Source organism: Entelurus aequoreus, linkage group LG03, assembly GCF_033978785.1.
Source record: "Entelurus aequoreus isolate RoL-2023_Sb linkage group LG03, RoL_Eaeq_v1.1, whole genome shotgun sequence".
Lineage (NCBI taxonomy): Eukaryota > Metazoa > Chordata > Actinopteri > Syngnathiformes > Syngnathidae > Entelurus > Entelurus aequoreus.
In genome coordinates, this window is record NC_084733.1 from 53,693,988 (window position 1) to 53,715,139 (window position 21,152).

Here is a 21,152-nt window from a genome sequence, read left to right on the forward strand (position 1 = left end):
CCGAATGGCAATTTTCGCATGTTTTGCTTCAAATTATGTCAAATATAGACAATGATTTGTTAAACCTGTCGGTAACATATGCTAGCCAATAGTGTTCTTGCATTTTTTGAGCCGGTGACATATAGCTACAGCTTTCAGCGAATCAACTTAAATTGTAAAATCAAACATGCCTATGTGCAAAAATGCAATTTGATTGGGCTTTAAATTACTTCGCAGTTCCGACTATTTCAAATATTTTTGGTAATACACTTGTGATTTGCTGGAAGAGTTGCAATTGTGGAAAGTTAAAATGTAAACCCTGAAAATAATGATCACGCTAATCAAATATTGTGCCCATCTCTTAAAGTGTCTGCAGGAAACGATGTTGTTTTGTTTGGCGCACAATAAATAAGGTGTTTTCAGAGGTACACTTGATTAGCACCTGTCCCTTTATTTCATCCAAGTTATTTGGTAGCAACCTCTCAGTTCACCCTTAAGCTTAGTGATGTGTGAATGAGGGCTAAAAGCTTTGTATCCACGTGAAGACAATGATCGAGAAGCTGATGACGCCCATAATCACACCGAAGACCACCAGAGCCATCGCCTACAAACACATTACTGCATTAAAACGTAGTTATGTTAGTGATGTTTTTTAAGTATGAGACAAGTTACCCCGATGGAGTCAAAAGATCGGAGTGGCTGGCAGCTAATCTTGAGGTAAATGATGCCAGGAAAAACAAACAGGAGGCAGCTGGATGTCGTTGATCCTGGCAGAAAAAGAGGACAAGAAAGATTTTCAAGTTTATTGCCTTTATCTATGTGGCAGCAGTGCTAAAAGTAATTATGCATGGCAGGAAATAACCACTGGTGTGAAACACAAAAATGAATATAAATAGATAAATACTATTGCATGACACTAGGAAAGTGATCGATAATAATACTGCTTAAATTAATAAATTACCCATACTGTATTGTACTAAGCAGCCAGTTCTATTTATTTCTTTTTTTTTCTTTTTGTGATTCCCGGTACCCATCACAAAAAACGCAAAAGTGCAGATGTGTGTGGAAGAAGTCTCAAAAGTTCTAAAAAAAATCTCATGCATGCATGCGTGGGTAGAAATTAAAAACTTTAGTCAACAACAAATTGTCGACTTTGGAGGTTCCACTGTATATCTGAGGGCTATATTTTGTACAATAAATATGACACCAGTGTTAATTTGGTTGACTAATAATTTTCGTCTTAGTTATCGTCAACAACCTTTTTTACCCTGAAGAAAATAAGACAATAACTAATAAAAAAAAATGCACGTTGACTTAGGACTATCATACATTTACATTTACAGGGGTGTCCAAAGTGTTTGACTCGGTGGCCGCATTGGGGTAAAAAAGTTTGGCCGGGGGCCGACAGCCAACTGCAAGTAACAATATATACACACATGTATAGAGCCTATACAAGATTTATACACACACACGCACACATGTATATATACACATAAATATACATATACATATATATACAAAACCCAAAACGAGTGAAGTTGGCATGTTGTGTAATTCTTAAATAAAAACAGAATACAATGATTTGCAAATCCTTTTCTACTTATATTCAATTGAATAGAGTGCAAAGACAAGATATTTAATGTTCGAAATGAGAAACACATTTTTTTTTGCAACTAATCATTACCTTAGAATTTAATGGCAGCAGCAATACATTGCAAAAAAGTAAGCACAGGGGCATTTTTACCACTGTGTTACATGGCCTTTCCTTTTAACAACACTCAGTAAACGTTTGGGAACTGAGGAGACCAATTTTTGAAGCTTTTCAGGTGGAATTATTTTCCATTCTTGCTTGATGTACAGCTTAAGTTGTCCAACAGTCCGTGGTCTCCGTTGTGGTATTTTAGGCTTCATATAGCGCCACACATTTTCAATGGGAGACAGGTCTGGACTACAGGCAGGCCAGTCTAGTACTCACACTCTTTTACTATGAAGCCACGCTGTTGTAACACGTAGCTTGGCATTGTCTTTCTGAAATAAGCAGATAATGTTGCTTGGATGGCAACATATGTTGCTCCAAAACCTGCTTTAAACAGTATTATTTCCCGTATACTCAGTCTCCGCTTCCAAATAACTGTTCACATCTTCCGCAAACTTGAAACAGGAATCCCTTTTCAGTCTTTCCCTATTCCATATCTGGATCTTCCTGCTGCCATAAAGTCGTTGTTGTCTCAGTTTAGCTTCCATGACAACCAAAATATGACCAGAGTAGACTGACTAAATCTAAATTAAAAACTGCTGTCAAAATTAACACTGTATGATACAGGACCAAAATATGAAGCACCTACACAATTGTTTCCATTAAGAATGCAAAAAACCAAAAAAACAAAAAACAAACACTTACCCACTACTCCAAAAACATTTCTGATATCAGGCACAAAGATGGCCAGCATCAGGACTGTGCCCAAGATGACCACAGTTGTTGTGATGTGGATCAGCCAGGAAAATGGATGATTTCCACGGAGGAGCAAGATGATGGCTTTGCGAGCCTGAAACCACACACATTACGATGACAAGCAAGACCTAAAATGTATTCCTATCCAACACAAGCTGTATCAAAAATTGCCTTTAGAAAACTAACTAGAATGTTCTTTGACAACCACAATGTATCCCAACAGGGATGCTCCAATTTTGAATGACCTTGTTAATGTATCATGAAGGTTCAGGGTTCAATAATACAAACCCAGTTTCCATAGGAGTTGGGAAATTGTGTTAGATGTAAATATAAACGGAATACAATGATTTGCAAACCATTTTCAATCCATATTCAGTTGAATATGCTACAAAGACAACATATTTGATGTTCAAACTGATAAACATTTTTTTGTTGTTGCAAATAATCATTTACTTTAGAATTTGATGCCAGCAACACGTGACAAAGAAGTTTGGAAAGGTGGCAATAAATACTGATAAAGTTGAGGAATGCTCATCAAACACTTATTTGGAACATCCCACAGGTGAACAGGCAAATTGGGAACAGGTGGGTGCCATGATTGGGTATAAAAGTAGATTCCATGAAATGCTCAGTCATTCACAAACAAGGATGGGGCGAGGCTCACCACTTTGTCAACAAATGCGTGAGCAAATTGTTGAACAGTTTAAGAAAAACCTTTCTCAACCAGCTATTGCAAGGAATTTAGGGATTTCACCATCTACGGTCAGTAATATCATCAAAGGGTTCAGAGAATCTGGAGAAATCACTGCACGGAAGCAGCTAAGCCCGTGACCTTCGATCCCTCAGGCTGTACTGCATCAACAAGCGACATCAGTGTGTAAAGGATATCACCACATGGGCTCAGGAACACTTCAGAAACCCACTGTCAGTAACTACAGTTGGTCGCTACATCTGTAAGTGCAAGTTAAAACTCTCCTATGCAAGGCGAAAACAGTTTATCAACAACACCCAGAAACGCCGTCGGCTTCGCTGGGCCTGAGCTCATCTAAGATGGACTGATACAAAGTGGAAAAGTGTTCTGTGGTCTGACGAGTGCACATTTCAAATTGTTTTTGGAAACTGTGGACGTCATGTCCTCCGGACCAAAGAGGAAAAGAACCATCCGGATTGTTATAGGCGCAAAGTTGAAAAGCCAGCATCTGTGATGGTATGGGGGTGTATTAGTGCCCAAGACATGGGTAACTTACACATCTGTGAAGGCGCCATTAATGCTGAAAGGTACATACAGGTTTTGGAGCAACATATGTTGCCATCCAAGCAACGTTACCATGGACGCCCCTGCTTATTTCAGCAAGACAATGCCAAACCACGTGTTACATCAACGTGGCTTCATAGTAAAAAAGTGCGGGTACTAGACTGGCCTGCCTGTAGTCCAGACCTGTCTCCCATAGAAAATGTGTGGCGCATTATGAAGCCTAAAATACCACAACGGAGACCCCCGGACTGTTGAACAACTTAAGCTGTACATCAAGCAAGAATGGGAAAGAATTCCACCTGAGAAGCTTAAAAAATGTGTCTCCTCAGTTCCCAAACATTTACTGAGTGTTGTTAAAAGGAAAGGCCATGTAACACAGTGGTGAACATGCCCTTTTCCAACTACTTTGGCACGTGTTGCAGCCATGAAATTCTGCAAAAAATAAATAAAGTTTATGAGTTTGAACATCAAACATCTTGTCTTTGTAGTGCATTCAATTGAATATGGGTTGAAAAGGATTTGCAAATCATTGTATTCCGTTTATATTTACATCTAACACAATTTCCCAACTCATATGGAAACGTGGTTTGTAATATTACTTGGCAAAGGGCATCATTTTCGACAAAGGCAATTGTCTTTGAGGAGCGCTCAAGCGCACAGGTCAACTGTCTAATCAAAACCCATGTTTGCTTCTTGCGTAGACGAAGCAGGAACCACTACATGTAACAATATATCAACTCTTCATTGCTCAAAAGAAACAATTGAAGCCCGCATAGCTTAGCTCTACGTCCAGTTCCTAAGCCCTCTGGGTATTATAGTATATAAACATTTAACAACACATTGCCGTCCGCACTTCCTAGTTTACATGTATGTATATATTTATCCAGCATAAAGCAATTATAAACAGATTCTCATTTGCAATGCTGACCTAGCATTTGCAATGCTGACCTAGCTTTATATTTTAAAGATGATGTTTGACGATAATATATTGTAGTCTGTCATTTACCAACAAAAATCATTGCTATGGATTGCTCTCAACAGTTCACAAATGCTCTTAACGTGCGAGGGTAAATGTGGTGGAACATAAATTAATGTTTAAAATTAGGGCTGTCAAAGTTAACGCGATAACGCGTTAACTGTAAGTTCCTATAACGACACTAATTGTTTTAATGAGAAATTAACGCATATGCATCCTTTTTGACCCTCGGGCCGTTCACTTGTTACTGATGAGCTACAAGCTGGGAAATAGCAAGTAGAAATTGACAGGGTACATTATGGAAATACCAGGTTTAAAGCCAAGGCAAGTTGCTTTCTTGACAAGAAAGGACCATTTTTCGCCTTGAGACGACATTACTGCAGAAAATGCCTGCTGCGCGCGTCGTTCAGAGGTGAGTGGACACTTCACTTCCTTGCTTAGATTACAGTTAAGGTGCATTGATTAACTGGCTGGCTGTAATATTGTGTACATTCTTTTATAACATATTCTGGTCGAGTCCTCAATTACAGAATGTTTAGCAGGCTGAATATTACATTTAATTATCAATCAATCAATCAATCAATGTTTATTTATATAGCCCTAAATCACAAGTGTCTCAAAGGGCTGTACAAGCCACAACGACATCCTCGGTACAGAGCCCACATACGGGCAAGGAAAACTCACCCCAGTGGGACGTCAATGTGAATGACTATGAGAAACCTTGGAGAGGACCGCATATGTGGGTAAGCCCCCCCACCCCCGCCCCCCCACTAGGGGAGACCGAAAGCAATGGATGTCGAGTGGGTCTGACATAATATTGTGAAATCCAACACAACAGCGAAAGTCCAGTCCATAGTGGGGCCAGCAGGAACCATCCCGAGCGGAGACGGGTCAGCAGCGTAGAGATGTCCCCATCTGATGGACAGGCTAGCGGTGCACCCCGGGTTGGGAGCAGAGTAGAAAAGAAAAGAAAAGAAACGGCAGATCAACTGGTCTAAAAAGGGAGTCTATTTAAAGGCTAGAGTATACAAATGAGTTTTAAGATGAGACTTAAATGCTTCTACTGAGGTAGCATCTCTAACTTTTACCGGGAGGGCATTCCATAGTATTGGAGCCCGAATAGAAAACGCTCTATAGCCCGCAGACTTTTTTTGGGCTCTGGGAATCACTAATAAGCCGGAGTTCTTTGAACGCATATTTCTTGCCGGGACATATGGTACAATACAATCGGCAAGATAGGCAGGAGCTTGACCGTGTAGTATTTTATACGTAAGTAGTAAAACCTTAAAGTCGCATCTTAGGTGCACAGGAAGCCAGTGCAAGTGAGCCAGTATAGGCGTAATATGATCAAACTTTCTTGTTTTCGTCAAAAGTCTAGCAGCCGCATTTTGTACCATCTGTAATCTTTTAATGCTAGACATAGGGAGGCCCGAAAATAAAACGTTACAGTAATCGAGACGAGATGTAACGAACGCATGGATAATAATCTCAGCATCGCTTGTGGACAAAATGGAACGAATTTTAGCGATATTACGGAGATGAAAGAAGGCCATTTTAGTAACACTCTTAATGTGTGACTCAAACGAGAGAGTTGGGTCGAAGATAATACCCAGATTCTTTACCGAGTCGCCTTGTTTAATTGTTTGGTTGTCAAATGTTAAGGTGGTATTATTAAATAGATGTCGGTGTTGAGCAGGACCGATAATCAGCATTTCCGTTTTCTTAGCGTTGAGTTGCAAAAAGTTAGCGGACATCCATTGTTTAATTTTATTAAGACACGCCTCCAGCTGACTACAATCCGGCGTGTTGGTCAGCTTTAGGGGCATGTAGAGTTGGGTGTCATCAGCATAACAGTGAAAGCTAACACCGTATTTGCGTATGATGTCACCTAGCGGCAGCATGTAAATACTAAAGAGTGCAGGGCCAAGAACCGAACCCTGGGGAACTCCGCATGTTACCTTAACATAGTCCGAGGTCACATTGTTATGGGGGAGACACTGCATCCTGTCAGTAAGATAAGAGTTAAACCAAGACAAGGCTAAGTCTGTCATCCCAATACGCGTTTTGATACACTCTAATAAAATATTATGATCAACAGTATCGAAAGCGGCGCTAAGATCAAGAAGCAGCAACATAGATGAAGCATCAGAATCCATCATTAGCAATAGATCATTAGTCATTTTTGCGAGGGCTGTCTCCGTAGAGTGATTTGCCCTGAAACCGGATTGAAAAGGTTCACAGAGATTGTTAGACGCTAAGTGTCCTTTTAACTGCTGTGCGACAATTTTTTCGAGGATTTTCGAGATAAACGGAAGGTGGGACACCGGCCGGTAGTTTACCAAGAGATCAGGATCGAGGTTAGGTCTTTTGAGTAGAGGGTGAATAACCGCTTTTTTGAATGCTAGGGGAACAGTGCCAGAGGAAAGTGATAAGTTTATAATATTTAACACTGATGGACCTAGTAATACAAAAAGCTCCTTGATAAGTTTCCCAGGAATTGGGTCAAGTAAACATGTTGTTTGTTTTGTCCCATTTACACATTTTGACAATTCCTCCAATGTTATTTCATCAAAGAGAGAGAAACTATTTTGGAGGGCGGTATCCGTCGTATATACAGTCGTATCTGTGTTAATAGAACCCAGTTGTAGCTGAGATGCATTGTCTTTAATCTCTTTTCTAATGACTTCAATTTTCTTATTAAAGAAATTCATAAAGTCATCTGCTGAGTGGGTGGAGCTACTGGGAGGAGTCCCTTGTTGGGTTAGCGATGCTACTGTACTAAACAAAAATTTAGGATAATTTTTGTTGAGGTGGATGAGATTTGAGTAATATTTAGCTTTAGCTGAGGTAAGCATGCGTTTATAAGTTATTAAACTATCACACCATGCTTGATGGAAAACCTCAAGTTTAGTCGCACGCCATTTGCGTTCCAGCTTTCTACATGATAATTTCTGGGCTTTAGTTTCTTTTGTAAACCATGGGGTACGCCTTTTAGGGGCCCTTTTTAGCTTTAGCGGTGCTACAATATCAATGGTGTCGCGCAGGGCGTCATTAAAGCTGTTAGTGAGGTTATCAATAGAGCCCACATAATTTGGGAATGGTGCCATTACCGAAGGCAGTAGGTCAGTAAGAGTCGTCGTTGTGGCAGCATTAATGTTGCGGCTGCTATAGTAGTTATTATTATTATTATTAGTTTGTTGACAATGAGTCAGAACTTCGAATTTTATAAGGTAATGATCGGACATTACTTTAGTGTACGGGAGTATCGTAACTTTAGAGGTGGTGACACCCCTGACAAGCACTAGATCTATCGTATTACCGTTGCGATGCGTGGGTTCATTTATTATTTGTGTAAGACCACAGCTATCAATTATAGTCTGGAGCGCCACGCATGGAGGGTCCGATGGGGTATTCATATGGATATTAAAGTCCCCCATTATGATTATATTTTCGGCGTGCGTCACTAGATCAGCAACAAACTCTGAGAATTCACTGATGAAGTCCGAATAGGGCCCAGGGGGGCGGTAGATAACAGCCAGGTGGAGAGGCAGCGGTGTGACAAACCTCAAAGTGAGCACCTCAAACGAGTTATATTTATTATTTAGGTTAGGTGTAAAATTATAGTTTTCATTGTATATTAGTGCGACACCCCCTCCCCTTTTAAGAGGTCGGGCAACATGTGTATTGGTATAGTTAGGAGGAGATGCCTCATTTAGCGCAAAAAAATTGTCTGGTTTGAGCCAGGTCTCGGCGAGACCAACGACGTCAAGTTTGTTGTCTCTAATGACTTCATTAACTAATAACGTTTTGGAAGATAATGATCTTATGTTTAAAAAGCCCATATTATAGGTAGTGGGCTGTTTTGAGGATTGTTTGTTGAAATTATCCGAAGTAGCAATATTAATAATGTTGCGTTTATTATGCGTAGTGCACTTTAAATAGTTTCGACCATATCTAGGAATTGATACGACGGGAATATTCAGATTGTTTGCTTGATGTTGCGATAAACTGAACGCATCATAGTTAGCTACCTCAGTACAATGTATGTCTGCCTCTGGCACGGTCACAAAAGAAAAAACATTATGTGAGTTGTGTTTTATTCTAAGAGAATTGCTATGTGTGCAGGGATTATCCAGCCTGGCGCCGGCTAGTTCTAGTTTAAATGGCTTCTTACCCGGAGACTCCACGCTTCTTTGGTTAGCTTTTCCCTTTGTTGTTAGCCCCGCTCGGCATCCCCGCTTCTGCTTCCGCTCACACCGCTTACGTCGTCTCCATTGGCGGTCACCGCTAGCACTTGACTCCGCTGCTACAAAGGCCGCTCGATGTAGCCCGCGAAGTATTCCCATGCTAGCGAGGAGGTCCACCGTACATGCATCTTTCAGTCTATAACGACCCGATCCATCCACATCCAGAATTGTCTGTCGGTCGTATGTGATCACAGAGTGTTCACGCTTTGAGCCAGCCATGAAATTGACAGAAATGACGGGTGTTTTTTGCCAAATCGCTCTACACTCCCAAGAGCGTTAGCAAGCCGCTGCATAGCAATGCGCCGCCATCAAATAAAGAAGGTTAAGGCATTGTCATGAATAGATATGACTAACATTACCATACCACATGTAATGTACAGAATATCAGAAGCATTAATTTAGGTACAAATAGTGCTTATACAGGATAAATACAAATTCTGCATTTCTACAAAATACTAAATCTGGCAGGACACAAACGCACAGAAGGCATTTTTTTATTTTTTTAAAATTAAAAGCCTGTGTCCTTGTTGTGTCACAATGTTTATTATTAAATTTTTACAGTGTTAAATATTAGCTGCTGGTAATATTTTGACTGTCTCATGTCTCAAACAGGTCCTATATAGATGATACAACTTGTAGGTGACAGACATACCTAATGTTGTGGCTGGTTAATGTGTATACTGTACAGGTATATGCTGCGAAAGTTGAAGTATTGATTATAGTAATTTGACATTAATCACTATGTTTTGGCAAACAGTTGAAAAGAGACCAAATACCCATCCATCCATTTTCTACCGCTTGCGCCTTTCGGATTTGCAGGTGCATTCGGGCGGAAGGCAGGTACACCCTGGACACGTCGCCACTTCATCGCAGGGCCAAGATCAAATATACACATCACAAAAATAAGAACAATTTGCATATAACCTGGTTGCTACTTACCGGGAAGTGAATTAGAGGTACGGTCAACAACACAGCGATGAGGATGGCGAGCCTAACAGTCATCACCATGATGTCGCGTGGCATGTATGCATCGTAGCCAAGCAATAGCTCAGAGTCCACCTGAGCTACGAAGCAGGCAAAAACAGTATACAGTAGTATTGTTTGAAGTAAGCAGCTGGCCTGGTGCAAAACTTTACTTTCTCTGTGGCACAACCTACCATAGAATGTGAGGTAGCCAAAGAGGGCAGAAATGAGGTAGAGTAGGACGCTGAGGCTGATGCTGACGTTGGTCACATTCTGCATCTTTGTTTTAGTCGGTCTGAAAGATACACCATAATGCGTAATGATGCTTTTGAAATGTATAATTGAATTGATTCTATTAGCATGCTATTCATTTTACTAGTGGTGCTAACCTAATTAAAAAAGTGTTTTTGATAGGTACAACAAAGAGGCAGAAACATAATATATTTAAAAGGTGTAATATATTAATGCACATTACATTTTATGAAATGAGTGGGTTTACTCCTCCCTGAGCTGCTACCTTATCGTGGTGGAGGAGTTAGCGTGTCCCAATGATTCTACAGGACGTATGTTATCCGGGGCTTCTATGCCCCTGGTAGCGTCTCCCATGACAAACAGGTCCTAGGTGAGGAACCAGACAAAGAGCAGCTCAAAGACTTTTATGAAGAGACAAAAGCAAGGATCAAGGTTTCCCTCGCCTGGACGCAGGTCACCGGGGCTCCCCTCTGGAGCCAGGCCTGGAGGTGGGGCTTGATGACAAGCTCCTGGAGGCCGGACCTTACCCCTGGCACACCCCGAAGGGGTAATGAGGGTCCCCCCTCCAATAGGCTAACCACTCATAGGAGGGGTCAAAGAAATCAGGTGCTATGTGAGCTGGGTGGCAGCCAAAGGCAGGAACTTTGGCGGTCCAACCCCTGGCTGCAGAAGCTAGCTCTTGGGACGTGGAACATCACCTCGCTGGGGGGAAGGAGCCTGAGCTGGTGTGTGAGGTGGAGAAGTTACGGCTGGATCTAGTCGGTCTCACTTCGACGCACAGCAAAAGCTCTGGAACCAGTTTTCTCTAGAGGGGCCGGACTCTCTTCCACTCTGGCGTTGCTTACGCACCAAACAGCAGTTCAGAGAACTCGCCCTTTTTGGAGTCCTGAGAGGGAGTACTGGAGAGTGCTTCCTCAGGTGATTCCCTTTGTGGTTGTACCATCGGTTTTGCGGTCTCATGTTTTGGACACTCGGGTGAAGAGAGGGGTGGAGCTTTCAACCGATCACCACCTGGTGGTGAGTCGGCTCCGATGATAGGGGAGGATGACAGACAGACCTGGCAGGCCCAAACGCATAGTGGGGGTCTGCTGGGAACATCTGGCACAGTCTCCCGTCAGAGAGCTTCAATTCCCACCTCCGGAAGAACTTCGAACATGTTCCTAGGAAGGCGCTGCACAATGAGTCCGAGTGGATCATGTTACGTGCCTCTATTGTGGCAGCCAATTGGAGCTGTGGCCGGAAGGTGGTCGGTGCCTGCCGTGGCTGTAATCCCAGAACCCGCTGGAGGATACAAATGGTGAGGGATGCCGTCAAGCTAAAGAAGGAGTCCTATCGTGTCCTTTTGGCTCATGGGACTCCGGAAGCAGCGGACAGGTACCAACAGGCCAAGCAATGTGCGGCTTTGGCAGTTGCAGAGGCAAAATCTCGGACATGGGAGGAGTTCGGAGTAGCCATGGAGCACAGTTGTGGATGGCTTCGAAGCGAATCTGCACCACCATCCGCCGCTTCAGGAGGAAAAGCAGTGCACTGTCAACACTGTGTATAGTGGGGATGGTGTGCTGCTGATGTCGACTGGGGATGTTGTGGATCGGTGAAAGGAATACTTGGAAGACCTTCTCAATCCCACCTTCATGTCTTCCAATGAGGAAGCAGTGCCTGGGGACTCCGCGGAGGGCTTTCCTATTTCTGGGGTTGAGGTTGCCGAGGTAGTTAAAAAGTTCCTCGGTGGCAGGGCCCCGGGGTTGGATGAGGACCGCCTGGAGTTCCCTAAGGCTCTGGATGCTGTGGGGCTGTCGTGGTTGACAAGACTCGGCAGCATTGCTTGGACATCGGGGGCGGTGCTTCTAGATTGGCAGACTGGGGTGGTGGTTCCTTTACTTAAAAAGGGGAACCGGAGGGTGTGTTCCAACTATCGTGGGATCACACTCTTCAGCCTTCCCGGTAAGGTCTTTTCAGGTGTACTGGAGAGGGGGCTACGCCGGATAGTCGAACCTCAGATTCATGAGGAGCAGTGTGGTTTTCGTCCTGGTCGTGGAACTGTGGACCAACTCTATACTCTCGGCAGGATCCTTGACGGTGCATGGGAGTCCAACCAGTCTACATGTGTTTTGTGGACTTGGAGATGGCATTCAACCGTATCCCTCGGGAAGTCCTGTGAAGAGTGCTCAGAGAGTTTGGGGTATCGGACCGCCTAATTGTGGTGGTTCGCTCCCTGTATGATCAGTGTCAGACAATGGTCCGCATTGCCGGCAGTAAGCCAAACCCGTTTCCAGTGAGGGTTGGACTGCGCCAGCGCTGCCCTTTGTCACCGATTCTGTTTACAACTTTTATGGACAGAATTTGTAGGCACAGCCAGGGCGTTGAGGGTATCCAGTTTGGTAGCTGCAGGATTAGGTCTCTGCTTTTTGCGGATTATGTGGTCCTGATGGCTTCATCTGGCCAGGATCTTCAGCTCTCACTGGATCGGTTTGCAGCAGAGTGTGAAGTGACTGGGATGAAAATGAGCACTTCCAAATCCGAGTCCATGGGTCTCGCCCGGAAAAGGGTGGCGTGCCATCTCCGGGTTGGGGAGGAGATTTTCAAGTACCTCGGGGTCTTGTTCACGAGTGATGGAAGAGTGTATCGTGAGATCGACAGGCGGATCAGTGCAGCATCTGCAGTGATGCAGACCCTGTATTGGTCCGTCAGGGTGAAGAAGGAGCTAAGCCGTAAGGCAAAGCTCTCAGTTTATTGGTCGATCTACGTCCCTATTCTTACCTTTGGTCATGAGCGTTGGGTTGTGACCAAAAGGACAAAATCACGAGTAAAAGCGCCGGAAATTAGTTTCCTGTGTCGGGTAGTGGGGCTCTGCCTTAGAGACAGCGTGAGAAACTCTGTCATTCGGGAGGAGCTCAGAGTAAAGCTGCTGCTCCTTCACATTGAGAGGAGCCAGATGAGGTGGTTCGGGCATCTGGTTAGAATACCCCCCGAACGCCTCCCTGGGGACCGATAGGAGACCACGGGAAAGAACCAGGACACGGTGAAGAGACTATGTCTCCCAGCTGGCCTGGGAACACCTCGAGATCGGGATAAGCTGGACGAAGTAGCTGGGGAGAAGGAAGTCGTGGCTTCTTTGCTTAGCAGCAGGTGATTATGTATTGTATTTTTGATCATGAATAAGATTATCATATCGGAGTGATGGGGCAGGAAATCATAAGCGTTGCATCTTCCTGCTCCTTTTTAGATACACACAATGTTTCTTTTTGTAACCCAGGTCACCAGGTGGGAAATAGCAATAGCAGCCACCGAGTACCGTACATGGGACGACGATACCTGGGTCCTAGCGTCCCCCATGGTACATTTAAAAATAAAATAAAAATCTTTTAATATTAATTTTTTTTTTTTTTTACAAATGACAACACTGTATTGGAGATGCTATTTCTGTTCTTTGAATTGTATAGATTAACATGTTTTGTGTATACAAAATTAAATAAAATTAATAATTCCATTGTTAGTTAAAATTGTGAATAATTGCAAATCCAAGACCTCAATTGATTGTAATAGAATTGATATGGACACGTTAAAAAGGTTATTGATTATATTACATCCGGGGATGCTTTCCTCTTCATTCACCTTAGGTGAATGGAGCCTTGGCCAGGAGGACTTGATATCATCAGATGGTATCCAGCGGTCATTGGGTGTTTCGACCCTGAACCATAACACCCTACCGCTGGTGGGCCGGCAGTGGTGGCCAAGTCACTGCCTATCTCCTCTTCCTGGCTTCCAGCTCATCTCGTCTCTCCTGCTCCATAACCAGCAAGAGGCTCTCTCTGCTGCCTCCCCCATCCTGCTAGCTGCTGTCTTTCTCTCCTTCCCTGTTATTCCCAAGGCTGTGAGCATTCTCCATACCGACTGGGCAGGGAATCCTCTGCAGCCGACCTCGACCGGGATCAACCATGCCTGCCATCCTTTTCCCCTGCAGTCATTCAAAAGGTTCTGGTATTTGGCACTTTTCCTTTCGAAGGCTTGGTCGCACCCTTCTTCCCATGGGACTGTGAGTTCTATGAGAATGATCTTCTTTGCCTCTTCAGACCACAGCACCACATCCGGTCTCAGGGTTGTTTGGACAACATGGGGGAACTGAAGCCTCCCTCCCAGGTCTACCTTCATGTCCCAAGAACGGGCCATTTGCAATAGGCTCTTCCTTGATGTTGCTGTGGTTGGTGGCTTTTCTCCCTCCCTCACAAACTGGATTGATGTTGTTCTCCCTTGCAGCTTGAACCTGTTCGTCAGTTTACCTTTCCGGATAACCATGCTCCTTGATTTTTTGGGCTTAAACTTCATTCTGGACCATGTTGCCATGTGGTCCAGAACTGTTAGCACCCATCTCGCCTCCACATGGGTTGTGGTCGTCACGGTGAGATCGTCCATGTAACCTCTTATTGGGGGTTGTCGAATGCCTGATTCCATTGCTGGTCCTCTGGCTTCTTTCCCAGCAGCTGTTATGAGGAGGTTCATACCCATGATGAAGAGGATGGGGGAGATTGTGCATCCAGTTACGATTCCCTTTTCCAGGTTTTGCCACTGAGTTGTGAAATTGGCTGTTTTGAACCGTATCTGGATGCCTCCAAAGTAGCTGGTTATCATTCCCTTGATGTGCAGAGGGATGTGGTAATGGTTTAGTGCAGTGTGAATGAGGGTGTGAGGGATTGCTCCGTAGGCGTTAGCCAGATCGAGCCAGACAACAGTCAGGTTGCCTTTGCTTGCTTTGGCCTCCCGGATCATCTGACTGAGAACTCCGGTGTGTTCCAGGCATCCAGAGAAGCCTGGAATTCCACCTTTCTGGATAGAGGTGTCAACATATCCGTTCTCCGTCATGTATAAGGTCATCCTTTTTGCCAGTACAGAAAAGAAGATTTTGCCTTCTACGTTTAGAAGTGATATGTCTATTTTTATTTTATTTTATTTAAAGGGTTTATTTTATTTTATTTATTATTATTATTATTTTTATTTTTTGTTTTTGTTTTTGTTTTGTTTTGGTGTATGCATGTGTGTGTATATGTGTGCATATGTATATGTATGTAGGTGTATATATGTGTGTGTGTGTGTGTATGTATGTGTATATGCATGCATGTGTGTATGTGTATGTATGTGTATATACATATATGTATGTATATGTGTATGTGTGTATGTATGTGTGTATGTATGTGTAGGTGTGTGTATGGGTGTGGATGTCCGGTGGATCGATTGGCCTGTATGTGGATGAGTTGGGGTAGGTGGGTTGGCGGCCTCTGTGGTAGCTGGGGGTGTGCGTTGTTGTGGTTTACGGGGTAGGTCGCTTTTTTTTGTTTCAGGTTTCGGCGGCCGCGGGTGTTTGTACTGCGGACGGGCGGTGGTGGTGATGGTTGCTGTGGTACTGCCGGCGGTTGGCGTCGCTGTGTTGGGTTGGAGTGGTTGGGGGACTGTGGCTGGTATCTGTGCGCTTGTGGGGGCTTGCCGGCTGGTTTGGGGGCTGGCGTGCGGACGGGGTGCATTGACTTCTTCCCCAGTTGGGGGGCGCCATCCCCTGGCCGGAACTCGTATGGGTACGTTGCTGTGTGGATGGCCGGGATGCGGTGTTTGCATTGGGCATGGGGCTGTGCAGTTTTTCTGCGTTGCTGGTATGGGCTCTGCGGGGTTGGGTTGGGGCGGGCGGGGGCTGGCTTTGTTTGGCTGGGGGTGGGCTCGCGTGACGTCACGCTAAAGTGGTCTGGTGTGGGTCACGGGCCGTGGGGTGGGGGCGGGGTGTGGGGTGGGCTTCCTGGCCGTAGTTCCTGGTTGTCGGCCGCATGGACTGGGGGGATGTCCGGGCCCTCTACTCCTCCTACTTATAGCACACACAGTCACACAAATATAGGACTTTGGGGGATTGTCCTGCGGGGAGGCATGGCGGGGGATTGAGGATGCCTCCTATGGGGCTCAGGTCCTCCTGTCTTGTCCCCTGCTCGTCCATCCCTCAATCTTAGCTGCATATTAGACACTTAGGATTTGGAGGGCTCGGCTTGGTTGGGACCCACCAAGACCTTGATGTCCCCCAATTTTAATCGCATTATTAGTTCCCACAAGCATAAATATCTCACTCATGCTACAGTACACGCATCAATAGGGACTGGAGGTCGGCTGTAATGGCTGACCTCCTAATTTTAACTACACAGTAGACACTCTGGGGGCCTTGTACACATGCATGTGGGGGGGTTGGGGTTCGGCGCACCCCTCATTGCCTCGTCGGCCGGCGCGGATTCCGGGGACTGTGTTCTGGTGGCCTGCCAAGCTTTTATTAATTTATTATTATTATTATTTTTTTTATGTGTATATATATGTGTGTATATGTGTGTATATATATGTATGTATATATATATATATATATATGTGTATGTGTGTATATATGTATATGTATGTGTATATGTATGTATATATATATATATATATATATATATATATATATATATATATATATATATATATATATATATATATATATATATATATGTATATATATATATTTATTTATTTATTTTTTATTTTATTTTTTTTAAAATAATTTTTATTATTTACTTACTTTATTTTATTTAATTATTTGTATTTGTTATTTTTAATTTAATTTGTATTTCATTTTATTATTTTTTTTTTTTTTAAATTATTGTTATTTTTGTTTAATCTTATTATTTATTTGTGTGTGGCGTCGCGCGGGTCTCGCTTCCTGTTGGGTGGGGTCCGTGCCCGTGTGGCCCGACCTTGCGCTGTGGGGTCTCTGTTGGCGACTTGATGTGGTGGCGGCGCGGCGCCCGTGTCTGGTCTGGATACTGTGTCTCGGTTGTTTGGGCGGTGGTGTGTTTGTGCGGGTTTGGGTTGGGGTGGTGGGGTCTTTTGGTGGGGGGGGGGGTGTTGGTGTCTCTTGTTTGCGTGTTGGCGTTTGGGCTTGCTGGCGGGCTGGCGCTGGCTGGTATCTGTGATCCTGTTGGCGTGTGGTTGCCGGTCGCGTTTTTTTTTTTGATCGCTTTGATTTGATTGGGTGGTGCTGGCTGTCTGGGGGTGTCGTGGCTGCTGTTTCTGCTGCCGTTTGTTTGTGGTGTGGGCGCCCGTGGCTGCTGGGTCTGGTGCAGGGGGGTGGCTGATGTTGTGACTGGTGGCAGCGCGCGCGCGTGGTGGTTGTCGGGGCTGACAAACTGTGTATATGTATGTGTATGTATGTATGTATGTATGTATGTATGTATGTATGTATGTATGTATGTATGTATGTATGTATATGTGTATGTGTATGCATGTGTATGTGTGTGTATGTGTACATGTGTATGTTTATGTGTATGTATATATATATGTATGTATATTTCTGGGGGTACGTTCTGGGCCTGCCTGTCGGGTGGGGGTCGGCGCCTCAGGCTACTGCATCCGGACTGCGTGTCTGGAGCTCCTGGGTCCCGCCGTCCATCCCTTCCGGGTGCCCGTCTTGGTTGGGGCCTGCTGGGTCTGGTCCCTGCGTCTACTGTGGTGGCTTGGTGCTGCAGGGTATTCCGAGGTGCTGCGAGTCGGCCAGTTGTTGGGGTAGCGACCTTGTGTGTCAGCATGTCTGTGATCTTCTTTTAATTCTTTTTTTTTTTTATAAATAGATTTAATTATTTATTTATTTTTTTCCTTTTTTAAAAAATATATTTTATTAATATTATTATTATTATTATTATGCATTTATTTATTTTATTTATTTATTCCCCTACCTCGGGGGGGGGGGGGGGGGACTCGGCGGGGCGGTTGCTGGTTGTTCCATCTCCATCGTTGGGGTCCCTGCGGGTGGGGTGGGTGGTTCCTGTGGCCCCGTGCTGGGTGGTCCTGTGGCGGCCGGCTTGGGTGGGGTGGCCGTGGGCTGGCCTCGCCGCGCTCTCCGGGGGTGGGGGGGGGGGGCTCGTGGGGGCCCTGTTGCCGGTGGGGCGGGGGCGGTCTTCCCGTACGGTTGCGGGGGGTCTCCGGGCCCCTCGGGCGGGGCGCCCGCCTTTCTGTCCGAGTGGGGTGTGGTCTCTCGCTGGCTTGGGGTCTGGCTGCCCCCTGTTTTTCTCGTGCCTTGTCCTCTGCCGGGTGCGTCTGTCTGCGGCCTGCTGCTGGCCCTTGTGGGCGGCACGGTGGGCCAGGCTCTGGGGTTCCTGTCGCTGTCCGGCTTGGCTGCGTGGGGGCGGTGGCCCCTGGTTCCCTGGGCACCACACCTACTGTTTGTGGGATGGGTTCTCGGGGAGGCTGGGGCCGTACTCTGGCTCCCGCACACACTGGGAGTCAAATGTATTGTACATGCAAATTCACATATACTCACACACATACATACAGACATACATAGGTACCTACGCTCCCACATACATATACAAATAAATACAGTACATATTTACACACTCAAAGTTCGTACATCCACACGCACATTCATTATACAAACATACTGTATACACATACTGTACATATACATTCACTGTAAAAACATACATATACACATACTGTACATATACACTCACTGTACAAACACACACATACACCTACTACACAAACATTCACTGTACAAACACGCACATACATATACTGTACATATACATTCACTGTACAAACACACATATACACATACTGTACATATACATTCACTGTTCAAACACACATACTGTATACACATACTGTACATATACATTCGCTGTACACACATATACACATACTGTACATATACATTCACTGTACAAGCACACATACACATACTGTACATATACAAGTACATATGCACACATACACTCATGCACATAATCACGTTTCATCAAACATATATTAACGTTGTTGCCCTAGGGTAAACTGGGTATAACACATGGCACACTGACAAAGCTTAACCAATTGTTACAATAACAATCTACAAGGTTAATGTAGGTTGCTTCTCTTTCTTCCCCTCCATTTTTCTGCATTCTTTCGTATCTCAAGTTATCATTACGTATATGTATTGTTGCATTTGAACAATTGTATTGTTGATAATAAAGGTAAAGTACTGGTATTGTTTATTATCAATAGCACTATTTCTATTGGTATTCATATTGCTCCATTTTTAGTGTAATAATGCTCATTGTCATTTCTGTATTTTTTAAAATTTTTTCGCTAACTGCTTATTTGCTATTACTTTTACCATCATATTTGTACATGTCGTATTTGCTGACGTTGCTCTGTTGTTGTTGTTGTTGTTGTTGTTGTGTTTGCTGTTGTTGTTTTTGTCTCTCTGTCTAATCCCCCTCTTGTCCCCACAATTCCCCCCTCTGTCTTCCTTTTTCTCTCTTTCTATCCCCTCCTGCTCCGGCCCGGCTGCACCAAATGATAATATAAATACATTTAATAAAGTCAAAATACAAGTAAGGCAACAAGAGAAGTATCCTACACACTTCTCTTTTGTAAAGTAAATCTGAACAGCCGATATGGGCATCTACATCTGCTATATGATTTGCCCGAGAAGCTGGGCAGGACATTATATAAAAAAAAGAAAAAAAAAAAAAAGAAGTGATATTGTACGGAATTGATTTATGGTTGAGGAGTTCTCTTCCTTTGGCACAAAACAGCCTTCTGCCCTCTTCCAGCATGATGGAATGGTGCCCTTTTTCCAGATCCTCCGGAACAGCATCCACAGCCTCCGAAGGAGCATCGGGCATTTCGTATACACCTTATAGGGTATACCACGGGGGCCGGGGGCAGATCCTGTTCTGGCCTTTTTCACCACCTCTTGGATTTCCTTCCAGGATGGTTCACTGATGTTGAGCTCCTTTCTTGGTTTTTCCAAGCTGTCGATGTTATGGTTGGCACCCAGGGCCTGGTTTTTGCAGGTGTCATTGTGGGTTTCCCTTAAGAACGCCTCCACATCTTCCCTCGAGCTGGTCAGCATTCCGGATTTTGCTTCACCCAGTAGTTTCCTGGTGAATCTGAAAGGGTCTTTGGTGAACTGTGCTCTTCTGTTCTCCCTCGCCTTCCTCCTCTTCCGAATGCTTTCTGCTCTACGGAGTCTACAAAGACGTTCCCGGAGTTGCCTTGTCAGATCCTTGATGCCTTCCTTTTCCTCGACTGTGGCTCTTTTGAACTGTTTGTTTAGAGTTTTAATTTCCTTCCTTAGGCGATGGATTTCTCTTTCTCTTCTGCTTGGCTGATGCGCCATTTTGGTGTTACCCTTCTTGTCCTCCATCCCAAAACGCTCCCTTGCCAGATTGTATGTTATTGTTGTGAGTGTATTGACTTTCTGTTCAGCTGTTCCTGCTAGTGTGGCTTCTAGCACTTTGTCGAGGTCTTCTTCTAGTTGGTTCCATTCTTTGGTGTCACTCATCTTAGGCCACTTAATTCGTTCTCTCGCAGGGTGGGTTTGGCTCTCTACAGAGGTATGGCTCCCGCCTGAGGTCTTGAGGTGGCACAGGTGCTGAGAGATCTCCAGTGCTGTGGGGCGCTTCCTGCCTGGAGCTCTCCTGCGTCTCACCAGGTGCTACCGCTGTGCGCTGCACCTGTGTCCCCCCTTTTCCACATGTGGTCCAGGCTTGGTGTATTTTAAGCCCTCTTGTGTGAAGAGATCTCAGTACCATTAAAGGCCTACTGAAACCCACTACTACCGACCACGCAGTCTGATAGTTTATATATCAATGATGAAATCTTAACATTGCAACACATGCCAATACGGCCGGGTTAACTTATAAAGTGCAATTTTAAATTTGCCGCTAAACTTCCGGTTCGAAATGCCTCTGAGGATGACGTATGCGCGTGACGTAGGAACACGGGTATGGCTTCCACATTGAAGCCAATACGAAATAGCTGTTTTCATCTCATTCTGGATGTATTCTGGACATCTGTGTTGGTGAATCTGTTGCAATTATATTCATTGCATTATGGAGAAAGAAGCTGAGCAAGCAAAGAAGAAAGTTCTCGGTGCAAAGCGGATGTATTTTGCGAAGGAAGTCAGCAGCAACACAACACAGCCGGCGGTGTTTCATTGTTTACATTCCCGAAAGATGCAGTCAAGATCGAAGAACTCGGATA

At 44.4% G+C, this 21,152-nt stretch overlaps 1 protein-coding gene across 2 annotated transcripts in view; it reads right to left on the reverse strand.

The window, feature by feature from the left end:
- Nucleotides 1-410: 410 nt before the first annotated feature.
- Nucleotides 411-21,152, reverse strand: part of slc38a6 (solute carrier family 38 member 6) — a 66,295-nt gene continuing 45,553 nt past the window's right edge. The window contains exons 12-16 of one of the 2 annotated variants that reach the window (XM_062042158.1): nucleotides 10,067-10,167; nucleotides 9,849-9,973; nucleotides 2,381-2,525; nucleotides 652-746; nucleotides 411-583 (exon numbers count right to left, since the gene is read on the reverse strand). In XM_062042158.1, the coding sequence (XP_061898142.1) occupies nucleotides 500-583; nucleotides 652-746; nucleotides 2,381-2,525; nucleotides 9,849-9,973; nucleotides 10,067-10,167 (550 nt within the window). In that variant the 3' untranslated portion in view covers nucleotides 411-499. The remainder of the gene's footprint in view (nucleotides 584-651; nucleotides 747-2,380; nucleotides 2,526-9,848; nucleotides 9,974-10,066; nucleotides 10,168-21,152) is intronic. The other variant, XM_062042159.1, reaches the window with a different exon arrangement.